Below are 15,586 nucleotides of genomic sequence, written 5' to 3'. Positions count from 1 at the left end.
GAAATCGTGACCTGTGTTCAAAAGTGCTAAAAATTTTCCTTTGGCTCTTTGAGATCCAGAATTGGGTTACAATGGGGATACTTCAAGGGAAGTTGATCTCTTTGACTTCATACAGAGAGAGACTAGAAATTCCAATGAGAATATACACACTGATGTGGGATCAGCTTCCCCTGCTCCCTCCTCCTTGGGACACTTGAAACAAGACATCCATATTCCTAACAACAAATTCCTATTTGAGCCATCTTGAGACTCTCCACATGGAACACCATTGTGTAAGTTCTCTGATAATAAAAATTTGAGTAAGCATCAAAGTGTCCTATTTGTGCTCAGCAACGATGATGGCTTTTGAATCAAGGTGAAGTTCTCTTTCGTGCTTCTCACTGTGCCAGAAGTCACACCGTCGTGTTTGTGTGATCTGCTGGTGTCTGTTGTCTTACTTTCCCCAAGAGCTTGTAGGTTTCTGGAGACTAGGAACCATGCTGCATGATTTCTGCCTCTCTCCCGCAGCACTGAGTATAGTGATACGTGTGCCAAGGCTTTGTTTTTCAGCTTTGGAGCCTCCACTGCTAAGCAACTTTTCCTCTCAGAGTCGCCAGGGTGGGGCATCTATCCCAAGAAATTGGCAATTTGGGATGAATGTGGGTCTATCCCCAGGGATATTTGTATTTTGGTGGAGAATTCTTGAAGGTAGCAAAATCTGTAAGCTCTTCCCCAAAAAAGACTACCACGATGGAATAACGGGACTCTGCCACTTCCTGGCCCATGTGCTTCATTGACATATTGAGTATTGTTCACTCGGGCAGAAAAAAATACCACAACCTCACAGCCTTCTTGGTTTCCTGAAAAAGGATCTGTCACTTTGAATTTGCTAGTTTGCCAAATGACAGCTGTTTGCTTCCCAGGCAGGCTTTGCTGTCATCAGAGACAGGGATGGAGGGAAAATAATGCCATCATCTAGAGGAAGGGTCTTGTGTGGATCTGCCACCTTCACAGCATGGCTGACCAAATGGACCATCAGCAGGCAGGCACGAGGTCTTTTCATTTTCACTCTTATTTCGAGAGATTTGTGATGGTGTTTCATAGTCTAAAAATAAAGGATCTGCCAGCAGACACGTCTCCCTCCACTACCCTTATCATACTAGCTGCTGTATTTTCCTCTTCAGATTTTGATTATTTTTTATTATAAATGAAAGGTCAAAGAATACTTTTCGTATTCCATAATAGTAGATTGGTTCTGGAAGAATCTTTGAAAAAAAAAATATGTTCAAGACATTGGGGCTTGGAATAGAACAGAAGCATCTCAAAAGCGTGTTTTTCTGGTCGATGAAAGCACACAGGAAGGTTTCACGGCGGTGCTCTGCTATCTTCTCTCTACACCTCCGCCCTATGCTCATGGGAAAGTTCATGTCCCTCCCCACCAGACACTGGGAAATACTCCCAAGGCGGCGCTGGCGGTCTCAGGGCTGCAATTCCTGAGACCGGGCACTCTGTGCTGCCATCTCGTGGCAGATGTCAGACACAGCAAGCTGACTGCCGGAATCCTGTTTGAACTTGGCCTGCGGCGGGAGCTGTGGTTTGGCTCACATCCTTATAGAGCTTTGTTGCCAGTCATGTTGATTTTTAAAAAATGTTTTACTCCCTATGCTCCCCTTTTAGTTTTTCATGTTGGCACTTCATTTAATGTGCCTCCAGAGGCTACGTTTTGGGTTTTGATGTATTTGATCAATGTTAGAGAATCGGTTAACTATCTTCCTTAAAGGAGGCAGTAATGCAGACAGACGCTTTTGACAACAGGTAGACCGCTGGCTGGCAACTTAGAAAGAGGGACTCACGGGAGACTGAGAATGAAAGATGCGGTGGGGTTTATTGCTCTTATTCATTGGTTAGGGTTTTTTTTTTTTTTTTTTAAGAGTATTCTGACCTTTTCCTTGAGTGTATTTTTGCCACCATTTCTCTTGTTTAGATTCGGAGAGACTCAAACCCAAGCTGGGATTTGGGGAAAAGTGTTTGAGGATGCCAGTCTGGCTTTCAGAGGCATGATAGTCTCATCCCTGTTGCTATCCAAATTGGAACAACTTTCTTTGTTACCAGCAAACAGCTGGTGTCTGCAGACCTTCCCGTGGTTGGCCATGACACAGGCCCCTGGAGTTGCTCTGCTCTAGTTAAGAGAGTTCCTGTCTGGAGCCACCAGGAAGGCACCAATCTCCCCTGCAGCCTGAGGGCAGGAACATTATTTTGTTCTCTTCTGCATCCTGAATGCCTGGGAAGTAGCAAAGTGTGGCATTTAAATGACAGACCTCTATTTGTATTCCAGATCTGTCTCTTGGGTGACCCTGGGCAAATTTCCTAACCTTGATCCCTCCTCTGTAAGATGGCCATCATGAGGAATTTTTGGTGAAAAAAATGCACGTAAGATTCTTAGCACAGAGCCTGAACACGCAGAGAACGAGTTCAGTAAGTGTGAGCCCATATTAGAAAATGTTTCTTGAATGAAGATGTGAACGGAATGAGCCCTGACCTCGAGTCACAGTGGTGACACGTAGTGCATGTGGGGATGAGGCAGCCCAGGGGTGAGGCAGTCCTGAAGGCATGGCTTTGCGTGTGTCACTTCTCACCAGAGTTACTGGCTCGAGGACAAGTGTTTTTGTCTCTTGGCAAAATTGGGAAAGCGAATGGAGTGGTCTTAATTAACCTGTGTTTGAATTACTCTGCTGGACTCAATTAAGGAAATGGAGGAATCAGGCTCTCACCAGCAATTCCCTGAGCTTTTAAATTTTCTTCTTGGAAGGCCTGGGATTCCAAAGACATACTCCACATTCACACCAATCAGACACCAGGGCAGTGATCAGATATGGCAGTTCCGTACCAATGTGACCGTTGATAGAATATTTAAAAACTCCCAGTGGAATAAGAGGGGGAAAATCCCACTAAATCTACAGCTAAGGTTTAGACTTGTTCTATGTGTGTGTACCAAAAAAAAACAACAAAAAAAAGCCAGATGTGAATCTACAAACCATCTGGTTGGAATAACTTTTGTGCTGGACTGTAATTACAAGCTATTTATTATGAATCTTGGGATCCTGTTATGGATTTTGACTGGCTCCCAGGTTTCTAAGTCAGCAAAGAGTTCCTATATTTAAGTGAGTGTGTGCCTTCCTATTTATCAGATCCCAGATTGTGTCTTCACTTTGACTGCCCTGAGAGCTTTGAACTGTCTGTATCTGAAGATTCTTCCCTTCAGAAAGGAGATGCGCTTGGGAGTGGCCCTTGGCTAAGGCTGCAGCCAGGTTTGCTGAATGCATAAAGCCATAAAGTCCTGGTAGCAGAAGCTCTGTTAATGAAGTTTCTTTCACAATTTTCCTGGGGTAGGAGAGTCGGGATAAAATATAGCTTGCAAGAACTACGCTTTTCAAAACGAAGTCTCTGTCGACAACGCCAAGCAGCATACATACCTGGTGGTTATCCTTGATGACTTTGGTGGGAGTTGGGGGAGATTATTAATTTTTTTAAAAAATGTCTCTTTAATTTGAAGGGTGACCATTACATTGTATGACCTTTGTAGTTTAAGCAAAAATTATAAAAATCAATCTAAGGGCCGTGCCTTAGAGTTAGCCTTGATGCCACCATTGTCATGGAGAAGAGGGGGTGAGGGAAGGAGTTCTGGGGAGCGTGGGGCCAGCATGCTTGGCTTCAGATTATAGGTCTGCTGTTCACAAAGGGACTGTGGACAGCTCCTTATCCCGGCTCAGCCCCGGCAGCCACAGAAATACTCTCCCCTGACAGCAGTGGTTCTCAGCCCTAGCTGAACACTGGAATTACCTGGGAGCTTGAACAAATACCCATGCCTGGTCCTTAGATTAACCAGATCTGAGCTGCAGGGGGTGGGAAACCACGGCAGTCTTTGTTAAGAATCCCACAGGGGGTTCTAATGTGCAGCTAAGGATGAGGGTCACTGTCTCACAGGATTTTAGGAGTAAATGAGGTCAGTCCCTTGAGAGCATGTACCATATAACAGATCCCAAAAAAGGAAAGAGAGAAAGAGAGAGAGAGAGAGAGACTGGATGACTCAGGTCACCCTCCCGTCATAAGGACAACCAGTAAATGAGAAAACAAAGCAGCAGCAGCAGCCCCTGCAGGTGTGGGGTGCAGGTGGCTGTGGATTGATGTCCTTTCTCTGGGTGTTGGACAAGTCCTGGGACGGTTTCAGGAACAGTCACCGCATTCATCCCAGCGTTCCTTAGCTGAAATGAGCATCGTTTTCTATGTGTGCCATTCAGCGGACAAGTTTGAGCAATGCCGGTTGTGGCTCATTATTTCTATGCCTCAGTTGCCCTTGCAAAAGCCACGAGGGCAGGGAAATAACAGGACTGATGTGGAGACAGCTGCGGGCAAGGCAAGGCCCAACCCTCCCCCGTAGAACTCACTCTCAGGCAGTTGGGACTGTGAGTCGGAGGGAGTTGGGTTCTGGGACTCACAGACGTTCTCATCTTTGAAAGGAGAGGGGATGGCAACCTGGATTTATTTTAGAATTAGACCCTGGGAGCATCTTACGCTCTGGAACTCCCAGGAAATTTCAGGGCAGCATAGAAGGTGACACGTTTTATTTTGGAACTGCCTTGGGGTTGGACTGTGGTGCATGAGCTTTGCTTGGGTTCCCAGACTCCAACACAGACACACACACACACACACGCACGCAAACACACACGTACACACACACAAGCTCACAGGCACTTACGCATATGCACATGCACACACACACTCCTGCAGGCTCGCATGTGTCTCCTTGGTTCTGAGCAAGAAATGGTGAGATCTTCTTAGTCTCGTGACGTGGAAGCGTACTGGGTACACTTGAGAATCTTCTCAAATTTGTTGTCAGGGCTGAGTTTGGATTTCTTCTTTATTAATACATATTCAAAGAGAGTTCTAGGTTCACTTCAAGGTGAGCAGAGCTGGCCAGTTGCTCCTCTCCAACTTGCCCCCAAATGAGGCACTGGTAGTGCTTGCTGTCATCCAGGGAAGGGCATAGGTGTGCACACATTTATGTCTTCATCTCGAGTTCCATCCCTCCCACTGGAATGCTGGGTAATCTTGGAAAAGTCAGCTGCCTTCTCTGAGCAGCAGTTTTCTTGTTTGCAATATGGGGATAATGATACTGACCTCACAGAATTTTGGTGAGAATGAAAGCCACGGCACCTAGCATGTGGTCGCCACTTGGTAAATCTCACATTTTGTTGAATTTTTTGAGACAGTATTTTTGGTTCAGGTACATACAATCCATATATAAACAGGCATATCCATCACGTTTGTATCTTCTTTAAGACATTTTAACAGCTAACCTTTCAGGAAGAAACCAAAGATGCAAATGTTCACCACACATTCATTAGCATACGTGCTAATATAACGCAGCTGTCCCACAGCTATAAAGCACTGACGTCCGTGTCTCTGCTTGGCATGGAGAATATTATTTTTTCTTTTACCAAGCCGATCCAATACTCAACTTTGTCATTATTTGAGTTGGAACTTCAGATTGCTGCATTTTAATGCACTCTACTATTAAGGATTGTTGGACAGCCATGTGAAAATATTTTTGTTCTCACGATGCAGTCCTGGCCCAGGTAGCCCAACAGGCAAAATATGGTTTACACAAATATTATCGTTTCTGCAGCGTGTACTAAAAAGAAACCTTAGAATCTGAAGGAGCGGGAGAGAACTTCTCCCTTGGCAATCGGTTATCTAGGTGAAGCTGGCTTTTTAAAGAAGGAACTTTTCATCTCCTCTCATCTGACTCTGATCTCCAAAGTCCTGTGTTCCTGGATGGATGTTTCTGTTTCAGAGACAGCAAAATCGTATTTGCTCTCACAGCGTTTTCTTGCCAAGTGAAAGCAAGATAAGAGGGGGGCTGGGAAAACCTCCGTGGTGTGTTAGGATTTGGGGAATTCTGTTTGATGTTTATTTCAAATGTCTCGTGTCTCTTTTTGCCTAGAACAAGGAAGTGACATGTAAGAGAGAGAAGTGCCCCGTGCTGTCCCGAGACTGTGCCCTGGCCGTCAAGCAGAGGGGAGCCTGTTGTGAACAGTGCAAAGGTGATTGATATCTTGGCCGTCTTCTCTCCTGGCTGCTGCTTCAGGCATTTTTATTTCTCTTTCTCTCACCTTTCTTTTCACTCAGTTCTTGGCTGGGGTGCACATGGGTGGGGAGGAGAAGTAGGGTGTGTGTGCGTGTGTGTGTTTGTGTGTATGTGTGTGTCTGGGGCTGGGAGGAAGGGGACTGTCCTGGAGGAGGGATGAAAGTATGTGAGCATCTGCATATTTGGTTTATTTTCTAAGGCAGGTTGTTAAAATGTTGTAGCGAAGAGGCAACCACCATGCCCCTGCATATTTGTACACACGCACATGAGCATATTTTGTCAACAAGTTTCAACACTCAGTTTTTCCAGGCTCCACACTCACCCTGCCCACCTCTCCTGGAGAAGTCTTTATGCCTGTATTTTATCATTTTGGTCCTCATTAAAATTTTCCTTTCCTTCCAAATTAGATCTAAGTCTCTCCGCCTGTCTTGGAAGCATCTCTAACATCTCCTTAATCCAGCCTCATTTTCCATCGCCCTCCAGCCCCATGCTCCGTCAGGAATGTGCTGTTCCTGCTCTCACCTCTCTCGTGGCCTTAGTGTGGGTCCTTTTTCCCAACCTGTCCGGGTGCTGCCTGTGCTCAAGGTGCCCAGCCCTTATCTGCCACGATCCCCTTTAGATTTCCATGGCGTCCAGAAGCCCACATGGATACCGCAGTGGTGTGATTTTCCCTCTCTGCGGTTTCATGTAGATCGTCAGCTCCCTGGGGATTTCACACCGTCTATATGTCAACAGGGCTTCACAGTGTGGGGCCACGCAGGAGGCAGCATTAGCCCAGTGTTCGGGTGTGGGCTCTGGAGTCACCCTGCCGAGTCCCAATCCAAGTGTACTGGCTGGCAGAATGTTTCCCAAATTTCACGTCTACGTGGAAGCTCAGAATGTGGCCTTGTTTGGAACTAGGCCCTTTGCAGGTATAGTTAATTAAGATGAAGTCATACTGAATTTGGGTGGCCCCAAATCCAATGTGATGCACAAAGAGTGGCAGAAGCTGGCGTGATGCTGCCACCAGCCTAGGATCACCCAGGGCCGCCAGGGTCTAGCAACGGCAAGGAGTGATTCTTCCCAAGTGCCTTCGGAGGGAGCATGCCCTGCCGACACCTTGATCTTAGACTTATAGTCTCCAGAACTGTGAGACAATCAATGCCTATTGTCTTAAGCCTTGGGAAACTCATCCACCACATTTCCATGTGAGCAGGGGGAGACATGGATCCTCTCTTGATCTCATCACCTCATTTGTTAAGTGAGGACAGCAGGTTGGGCATGGTGACTCACACCTGTAATCCCAGCACTTTGGGAGGCTGAGGTGGGCAGATTACTTTAGGTCAGGAGTTCAAGACCAGCCTGGCCCACATGATGAAACCCCATCCCTACTAAAAATATAAAAGCCAGGGGTGGTGGTGGGTGCCTGTAATCCCAGCTACTGGGGAGGCTGAAGCAGGAGAATCACTTGAATGCAGGAGGCAGAGGTTCCAGTGTGCCAAGATTGCACCACTGCACTCCAGTCTGGGTGACAAAGCAAGACTCCATCTCAAAAAACAAAAACAAAAAAACAAAGAATGAGGACAATTGTGTTGGAGGGACTAACATGGAAAGATGCATTCACCGTACTGCATGTCAACATCTCTCAGGTAATGGAGGTATAACTGGTGCCCTTCGCATGCTTGACAGGCTTTCGGTTTGCTTCTCCACGATTGGTCGTGCAGAGGGGAGCTTTTTCATGCTGTAGTGTGTAGCCTTCTTTCCTTCTTGACCTGCTAGTTCCTTTATCACCACCCTTTCCTCGTCATATCTTAATATTTCAAAGGAAAGAGATACCCAAGACAAACACATTTCCTGAACATTCTTTTTGAGCTTAAGATGATAAGCCTCTTCTAACCAAACTGGACCCAAGGATAGGCCAGCGAGTGCAGTGTCCTGAGTTCTCTTTCTGATGGAAATTCCAAGGCATTTGGCGGGGGTGGTGGTCAAGAATCCTGCCCTGCCCTAAGGTGGACCTTCATGAGAGGGACTTCTGAATGGGTGATAGGGTTTGGCTTTGTGTCCCCACCCAAATCTCTTCTTGAATTGTAATCCCCGTAATCCCCATATGTCAAGGGAGGAGACCAGGTGGAGGTAATTGAATCATGGGGGTGGTTTTCCCTTATGCTGTTCTCATGCCGTTCACAAGACCTGATGGTTTTATAAGGGGCTTTTCCCCCTTTGCTTGGCGCTTCTCCTTCCTGCCACCTTGTGAAGCAGGTACCTTGCTTCCCCTTCACCTTTTGCCATGATTGTAAGTTTCCTGAGGCCTCTCCAGCCATGCTGAACTATGAGTCAATTAAACCTCTTTACTTTAAAAATTACCCAGTCTTGGGCAGTTCTATGTAGCAGTGTGAAAATGAACTGATACAGTGAGTCTGACTTTTCAGGGGCCTTAGGGTGGATGTTAATATGCACCCTTTGTTTTCTCTCTTTCTACCTCATAATACAGTGCTTGTCTCAAGGGTTTTAAGGGACACAGTCCTGTTCACTCTTAAATACTGGAGACTCCCAGTATTTTGGTGAGGTGTTTTTTTTTTTTGGAATTGCAACTTATGCTTATAGGAGAAGCCTCAAAAAATAGTCTAAACTGTGGAAAAGCGGGAAAAAAATATAATCTCACCATCCAGAAATAACAATTGTTATCATTTATTTATTTCCGTATTTTCCCATGTAAAAGTGTTTACAGGATTGATATTTTACTACTCATATTGGATTATTTATATTTTTTCCTACTTAAACATTAGGGCATAACATCTCTGTTATTTGGACGTATTATCCTTAATAGATGCATAAGATTCTGTTTTAAGAGTGTACCAAAGTTCATTTGGTCATTTCTGACCATATCTTTGGGCAGTTAGGTTGTACCTTGGGTTTTAGCTTTGAATGTGAATAAAGGCAAGAAGCTAAAACCAAAGAGCCTTGTGTAGTAAAGGAATAAGGACTGGAGGGAGACCCTTGGGAGGACATTCCCAAGGCCCCTCAGATCTGAGTGTTAACCCAACCTGGGTTTGGCCTCCCAAGGAATCCCAGTAAACTTCTCCGTAACTCTTTTGCATTCTGCATTCATATAGGGGAAAACAACAACAAATCAGTGGGTAGCAGAAATTCTGAGACAGCAGTAGCAGCTGCATTTCTGATAAGTCCTCTAACAAGAGCCTGCATGCTCGTGCTGAAGCTTTTGACTGTTCTTGCTCAATGAGAGTGGTTTAGTGAGGAATCATAGTAATGCAGAAGTTTGCTGATAATACTTTATAACTAAATCATGTCTAGGCAGGATTGCCTCAGGGTCAATGAATTTATATATATTATATATTTATATATAATTTAATATACTCTATATAATATAATTTATATATAATATAATTTATATTATACATTTATAATATATTATATATAATATACTTTATATATAATATATATTTGTATATAATATAATTTATATATTACATATTTGAATATAATATATATATTGTATAATTTATATTATATATTTATATATAATATATGTATGTTAGAAATAAAAATACGATAATTTTAATATAAATAAATATATGTTTATGTTATATATATGTAATGTAATACGCAATGGAGTCTCCTTAGCAAAGAAATGGAGACTTGTTTATCAGATCATTTAATACAGTGGTTCCCAACCTTTTTGGCGCAGGCACCTGTTTCATGGAAGACCATTTTTTCCATGGACCAGGGTTGGGGGATGGTTTGGGGATGATTCAAATGCATTACATTTATTTCACACTTTATTTCTATTATTATTATATTGTCATGTGTAATATAATTATCTAACTTGCCATAATGTGGAATCACTGAGAGCCCTGAGCTTGTTTTCTTGTAAGTAGATGGTCCTATCTAGGGGTGATGGGAGACAGTGACAGATCATCAGACTTTAGATTCTCATAGAGTGCACACTTAGATGACTCACATGTGCAGTTCACAGTAGGGGTTGTACTTCATGAGAATCTAATGCTGCAGCTGATCTGACAGAAGGCAGAGCTCAGGCGGTAATGTGAGTGATGGGGAGCAGCTGTAAATACAGATGAAGCTTCGTTCATTTGCCCTCTTCTCACCTCCTGCTGTGTGGCTCAGTTCCTTACAAGCTACAGACCAGTAGGAGTTCGTGGCCCAGGGTTGGGCACCCTTGATTTAACACATTGTAACGGGAGTGCTGATAGACTGAATTCTCCGTATTTTGAATGGTATCTGCATTCAGAGGTACTACCTTTTGCAGTTTTTAAAGCTGCTCACCAGGCTGTGTGGTCAGGCCTCTTGAGGAGGTGCACACAGCTTGTACCTAACATAGTGCAGTGGGTGCCAGGCAGAACGGGTGCAGGGCGTGGCTCTATCGGCAAGCATATGGGAAGGTGAAATCTAGTATTGTTAGTGGATGACCAATAGTGAAAGCTTACTAGATGCTGCAAGTTACCCTTGAATGTTGTTTCCTGTTTGTTCTTCCTTTTACCTGAGGGAATGTGTATAAACAGTGTTTCTCAAAATGTAATGGATCACAGAAGCAGCAGTTAGAATGCAGATTCCTGGGGCTTGCCAGGTCAGCAAAATGATCATCCTCTTCATCAAAACAGCAGCAGGTAGTACTCCTGGTGGTACTTACTTAGAGGCAGGCACTGAATCCTCACAAGGTCAGCCCCATTTTATAGATGGAAAAATGGTGACACTGAGAGCCTTAGTGACTTTCCCAATGTCACAGAGCTAGTAAGTGACAGAGATGGGAGACAGACCCAGGTGGTCTCACCATTAGGCTTGCAGGCCTGCTGTATCAGCAGCACCCAGCCTGGGCCCCTGACTGTAGTATTTTTAAGTTTCCACTGAGACCCTTATGCAGACAGGCTTGAGGACCACAGCTACCGGACAAACAACGGAAAAAAAAAAGAGAGGATCAGCTTTCCTAATGGAGAAATGAGAACCACATCCCACAGCTTTTAGAGGCTGATAGTCATTACCTGTCCTGGTCAACATTCTTGAGAAAAATCAAGCTTAAGACCATGTAGGCATGAAAAATCTCTTTACCTTTTGTAGTGGGAGACCATGTTTTCTCTTTGACCCTTTGCTCTTTTCCCATTTTGAAAATCACTAGAATGATTAAAAAAGAAATAAAGGAAAACAGCAGATAATGACCAAGAAAACATCACTCTGATGTTGAAGTGCTGGGGAATGCTTATCGGAAGTCTTTCCCTGTTCTTTGATTGTGTAAGTAAATGGGAGTGGGGGGACTTGAACCCCAAGAACTGGCTCACGTCCTCCCACGATTTGTTGGAACTTTCTTTTCTTTTTCCCTTCTGACTTCTCTCTCATTCTCCTTTCCTTCCTCGGCACAATTATGTTTAGTTTTAAATTTAATTAAACACTACATTAATATATTATTGTACTAAAAAAGTTAAACAAGAAAGGAGAAAGAAGTTCTTCTTGAGCCTGTGAAACCCACTCTGCTCAGAAATAACAACTGTTATCAATTTATTGTGTGTTTTCCGGACCTTTTTCAGTTTATTACGTGTATATGTAATTTTGTCTGTGTACTCTTAGTTTTACATAACTGGAAAGAAATGGTCTTTTGCAGTTTGCTTTGGCCAGAAAAAAAAAAAAAAAAAAAAAAACCCAAACAAAAGAACAAAAAACCCCAAAATCAACAGCAATGTGACTTAGGAACTTTCCCAGGCCAGTTCATGCTTTTTCAATTCTTGTATGGATTTCATAGTATAGATACAGAGTAATTCATCAACACCTCCCTATTGATAGCCATTTAGATTTTGAGTTTTTGCAAAGCTGCAGGGAACCAGCTTGTCATTCCTGTCAGGCCCATGTGTGTCTGTTCCTTAAGGACAGAGACCTAGAAATCACAGGGTTGAGAGAAAAGGTGTGCATGTGTCAAACTATGATGGACATTTTTACTAAACGGCTCCAAAAAAGACAAGGCTATTCTCTTTCCCTCTTCCCTGAGAGTTTTTAAGCCCTTTCTCCATAAAAGATGATAGACTTTAGGAGGGAAAGCTGGCATCACATGTGGCAAAATTTAGACCTGTTTGGATATCCTTGCCTTCCCTTATTTCCATTCCGTCTAGCGAATTCCCCCACTTCAGACCGCACATTCACACTCCTGACCCAGTTCTCTCCTGCTCTGGATTTCCCCATATTACTGGGGATATGTTCCTCTCCCTTTTGGTGGTTTGGTGAGAAGTGGTATCAAGCTCTGTTTAAAGAGCCTAACTGAGTGCCATCAATTGCTGTTGTGTTTTCTACAATAAAGTGTAGAAAGCACTGACAGTTGTCAATAAGTTAACACTTAAATGGTAGTGTTATCGCAGAATTTGGTCCAGTATTGCAGAACTTCAGTGATAGAATGGACTAAATTTAGAATATAGGCCAGATGAAAAATGTGGGGAATGTTTTACTGCTCTCTTATTTTGAAGAATGATTTTTTCTTCTATTTTTATTTATTTTTAAATTAATTAATTATTATTATTTTTGAGACAGGTCTCTCTCTGTCACCCAGGCTGGAGTGCAGTAGTGTGATCTCGGCTCCCTGCAACCTGTGTCTCCTGGGTCCAAGTGATTCTCATGCCTCAGTCTCCCAAGTAGCTGGGATTACAGGTGTGTGCCACAATGCCTGGCATTTTTTTTTTTTGTATTTTTAGTAGAGATGAGGTTTCACTGTGTTGGCCAGGCTCATTTCCAACTCCTGGCCTCAAGTGATCCTCCTGCATTGGCCTCCCAAAGTGCTGGGATTACAGGTATGAGCCACAGTGCCCAGCCTAAGAATGATTTTCTCAATGAGAAATATTATTGTTATCATTTTTGTCATCCTAATCATAAAACATATTCTGCATTAGAAACCTTTGAAATAGCTCAGAAATTATTATTATTTTTGTTAGTTTTGAAACTTCTAATACAGGGAAAGTATGAGAGAAGAAGGCATGTTATCATCTCATTTTTTTCTTGGTTAGTCTCTTAAGAAATTTGGTTTATTTAAAATTCCTCAAATTACTCTATAGTTAAGGTTCTATTTATAGTTTATTCTATGTGTACTTTATCTGTGTGAGCTACTTCTGTAATTAATGTGCATAGTTATTTATAATTATGTGGAATGCCATTTTATTCCTTTAAATAATTACAGAAGTTTATATGTATTGTAAGTTGGTCTTTACTACTATACCCATTCTTGATGGGTCTTCACGGGTAGTTCCTATTCTTTAAGGCCAGGATGCCGATCAGAATACAGCTCCTCGGCCCGGCGCGGTGGCTCACGCCTGTAATCCCAGCACTTTGGGAGGCCGAGGCGGGCGGATCACAAGGTCAGGAAATCGAGACCATCCTGGCTAAAACGGTGAAACCCCGTCTCTACTAAAAATACAAAAAAAAACTAGCCAGGCGTGGTGGCGGCGCCTATAGTCCCAGCTACTCGGGAGGCTGAGGCAGGAGAATGGTGGGGACCCGGGAGGCGGAGCTTGCAGTGAGCCGAGATCACGCCACTGCACTCCAGCCTGGGCGACAGAGCCAGACTCCGTCTCAAAAAAAAAAAAAAAAAAAAGAATACAGCTCCTCAGAGATGACATTGTTCCTGCAGGAAAACATAATTTTATATGTTGATCACCTTCTAGTGTGATGGAAAGTGTTACTGTTTTTATTCTTTTTTTTTTTTTTTTTTGAGATGGAGTCTCGCTCTGTCGCCCAGGCTGGAGTGCAGCGGCGCGATCTCGGCTCACTGCAAGCTCCACCTCCTGGGTTCATACCATTCTCCTGCCTCAGCCTCCCGAGTAGCTGGACTACAGGCGCCAGCCAACACGCCCCAGCTTATTTTTTGTATTTTTAGTAGAGACGGGGTTTCACCACATTAGCCAGGATGGTCCTGATCTCCTGACTGCCTGCCTCGGCCTCCCAAAGTGCTGGGATTACAGGCGTGAGCCACTGCACCCGGCGGTTTTTTTTTTTTTTTTTTTTTTTGAGACAGAATCCCACTCTGTCACCTAGGTTGGAGTGCAGTGGTGCAATCTTGGCTCACTGCAACCTTTGACTCCTGGGTTCAAGTGATTCTCTTGCCTCAGCCTCCCAAACAGCTGGGATTATAGGTGCCCGCCACCAAGCAGGCTAATTTTTTTTTGTATTTTTAGTAGAGACAGGGTTTCGCCATGTTGGCCAGGCTAGTCTTGAACTCCTGATCTTAGGTGATCCACCCACCTCGGCTTCCCAAAATGCTGGGAGCCACCGTGCCTGACCAGTGTTACTGCTTTTGTCTACCAAGAGCTCTCATCCTGAGGCTCATGAAAACTGTGGCAGCCATCTGCCTGTCCATGTAGTATTGTTGAAGTGCTGCAGATTGTGAGGTGTAATTATCTGGTTGATTTTAAGACCTTTACCTCCATCTGTTATCTTCATGGAAGTACCAGAAGGACTTATGTTCCCCATTGCTGGATACCAAGTTAGTTGGTTTATGCTTACCACTAAGTCATCACAACAGTGATATGATTTCTATCTTATTTTATAGGAAAATGAGGGCCTGGAGAAGTTCAGTCATTCATTTGCCAAGGCATTAGTTACCCAGGATCAAGCAGAGGGTGACCATATCCTCAAGGAGCTTGCTTCATTAAGGGGACACAGAGAAGTACCATCTGGTTGAAAAGTTCTCTAGGGAAAGCATGCCTGAGTGCAGAGGGAAGGCGTTTTAGTCCATTCCCACATTGCTATAAGGAAATAGCCAAGACTGGGTATCTTATAAGAAAAGAGGTTTAGTTGACAACATGGCTAGGGAGGCCTCAGGAAACTTACAATCATGGCAGAAAGCACCTCTTCACAGGGCAGTAGGAGAGAGAATGAGAGCCAGCAGGGGAAATGCCAGACACTTATAAAAACCATCAGGTCTTGTGAGAACTTACTATCATGAGAACAGCATGGGGGAAACCGCCCCCATGATTTAATTACGTCCCACTGGGTCCCTCCCATGACATATGAGGATTATGGGCATTACAATTCAAGATAAGATTTGGATAGGAACACAGCCAAACCATATCAGAAGGGAAGGAGGATAGCTAGCAGGCACGGAATCAGGGATGTGCCTGGGAAGGCTTTCCAGAAAAGCAATGTGTTTATATGAACAAGTGAAAGGTAATCACATTCAAAAAGGGCTGCTCTGCAGAAGGCTCCCGGGTGAAGGTTCTGGCACACACAAAGGCAAGACATAGGTCTTAGTCATTGCCTGCCACTCGAAATCACCTGGGGAACTTGTTAAGGTACCAGTTTCTAGGCTTCCTTGAATTAAACAAATCTGATTTAAAACAAATCTGTGATAAGTTTTTGTTTGTTTGTTGATTGTTTGAGGAGGAGTAGAGGGGTCACACAAAAATATATCAGAATCCTATCATGACTTTTACTTATTTTCCTCTGGAAAAAATGCTGATTTTAAAAAGGCAATGGTAG

The 15,586-nt window shown here is 43.7% G+C and overlaps 1 protein-coding gene across 2 annotated transcripts in view; it reads left to right on the top strand.

Moving 5' to 3' along the window:
* BMPER (BMP binding endothelial regulator) overlaps positions 1-15,586 on the top strand; it is a 247,971-nt gene that overhangs the window by 27,176 nt on the left and 205,209 nt on the right. For both annotated transcript variants that reach the window (XM_025381030.1, XM_025381031.1), the window contains one exon: positions 5,984-6,083. In XM_025381030.1, the coding sequence (XP_025236815.1) occupies positions 5,984-6,083 (100 nt within the window). The remainder of the gene's footprint in view (positions 1-5,983; positions 6,084-15,586) is intronic.

The sequence above is a fragment of the Theropithecus gelada genome, chromosome 3, assembly GCF_003255815.1.
Source record: "Theropithecus gelada isolate Dixy chromosome 3, Tgel_1.0, whole genome shotgun sequence".
Classification (NCBI taxonomy): domain Eukaryota; kingdom Metazoa; phylum Chordata; class Mammalia; order Primates; family Cercopithecidae; genus Theropithecus; species Theropithecus gelada.
Note: the sequence above shows the minus strand (reverse complement) of the source record. Positions and strands in the feature narration are given on the sequence as shown.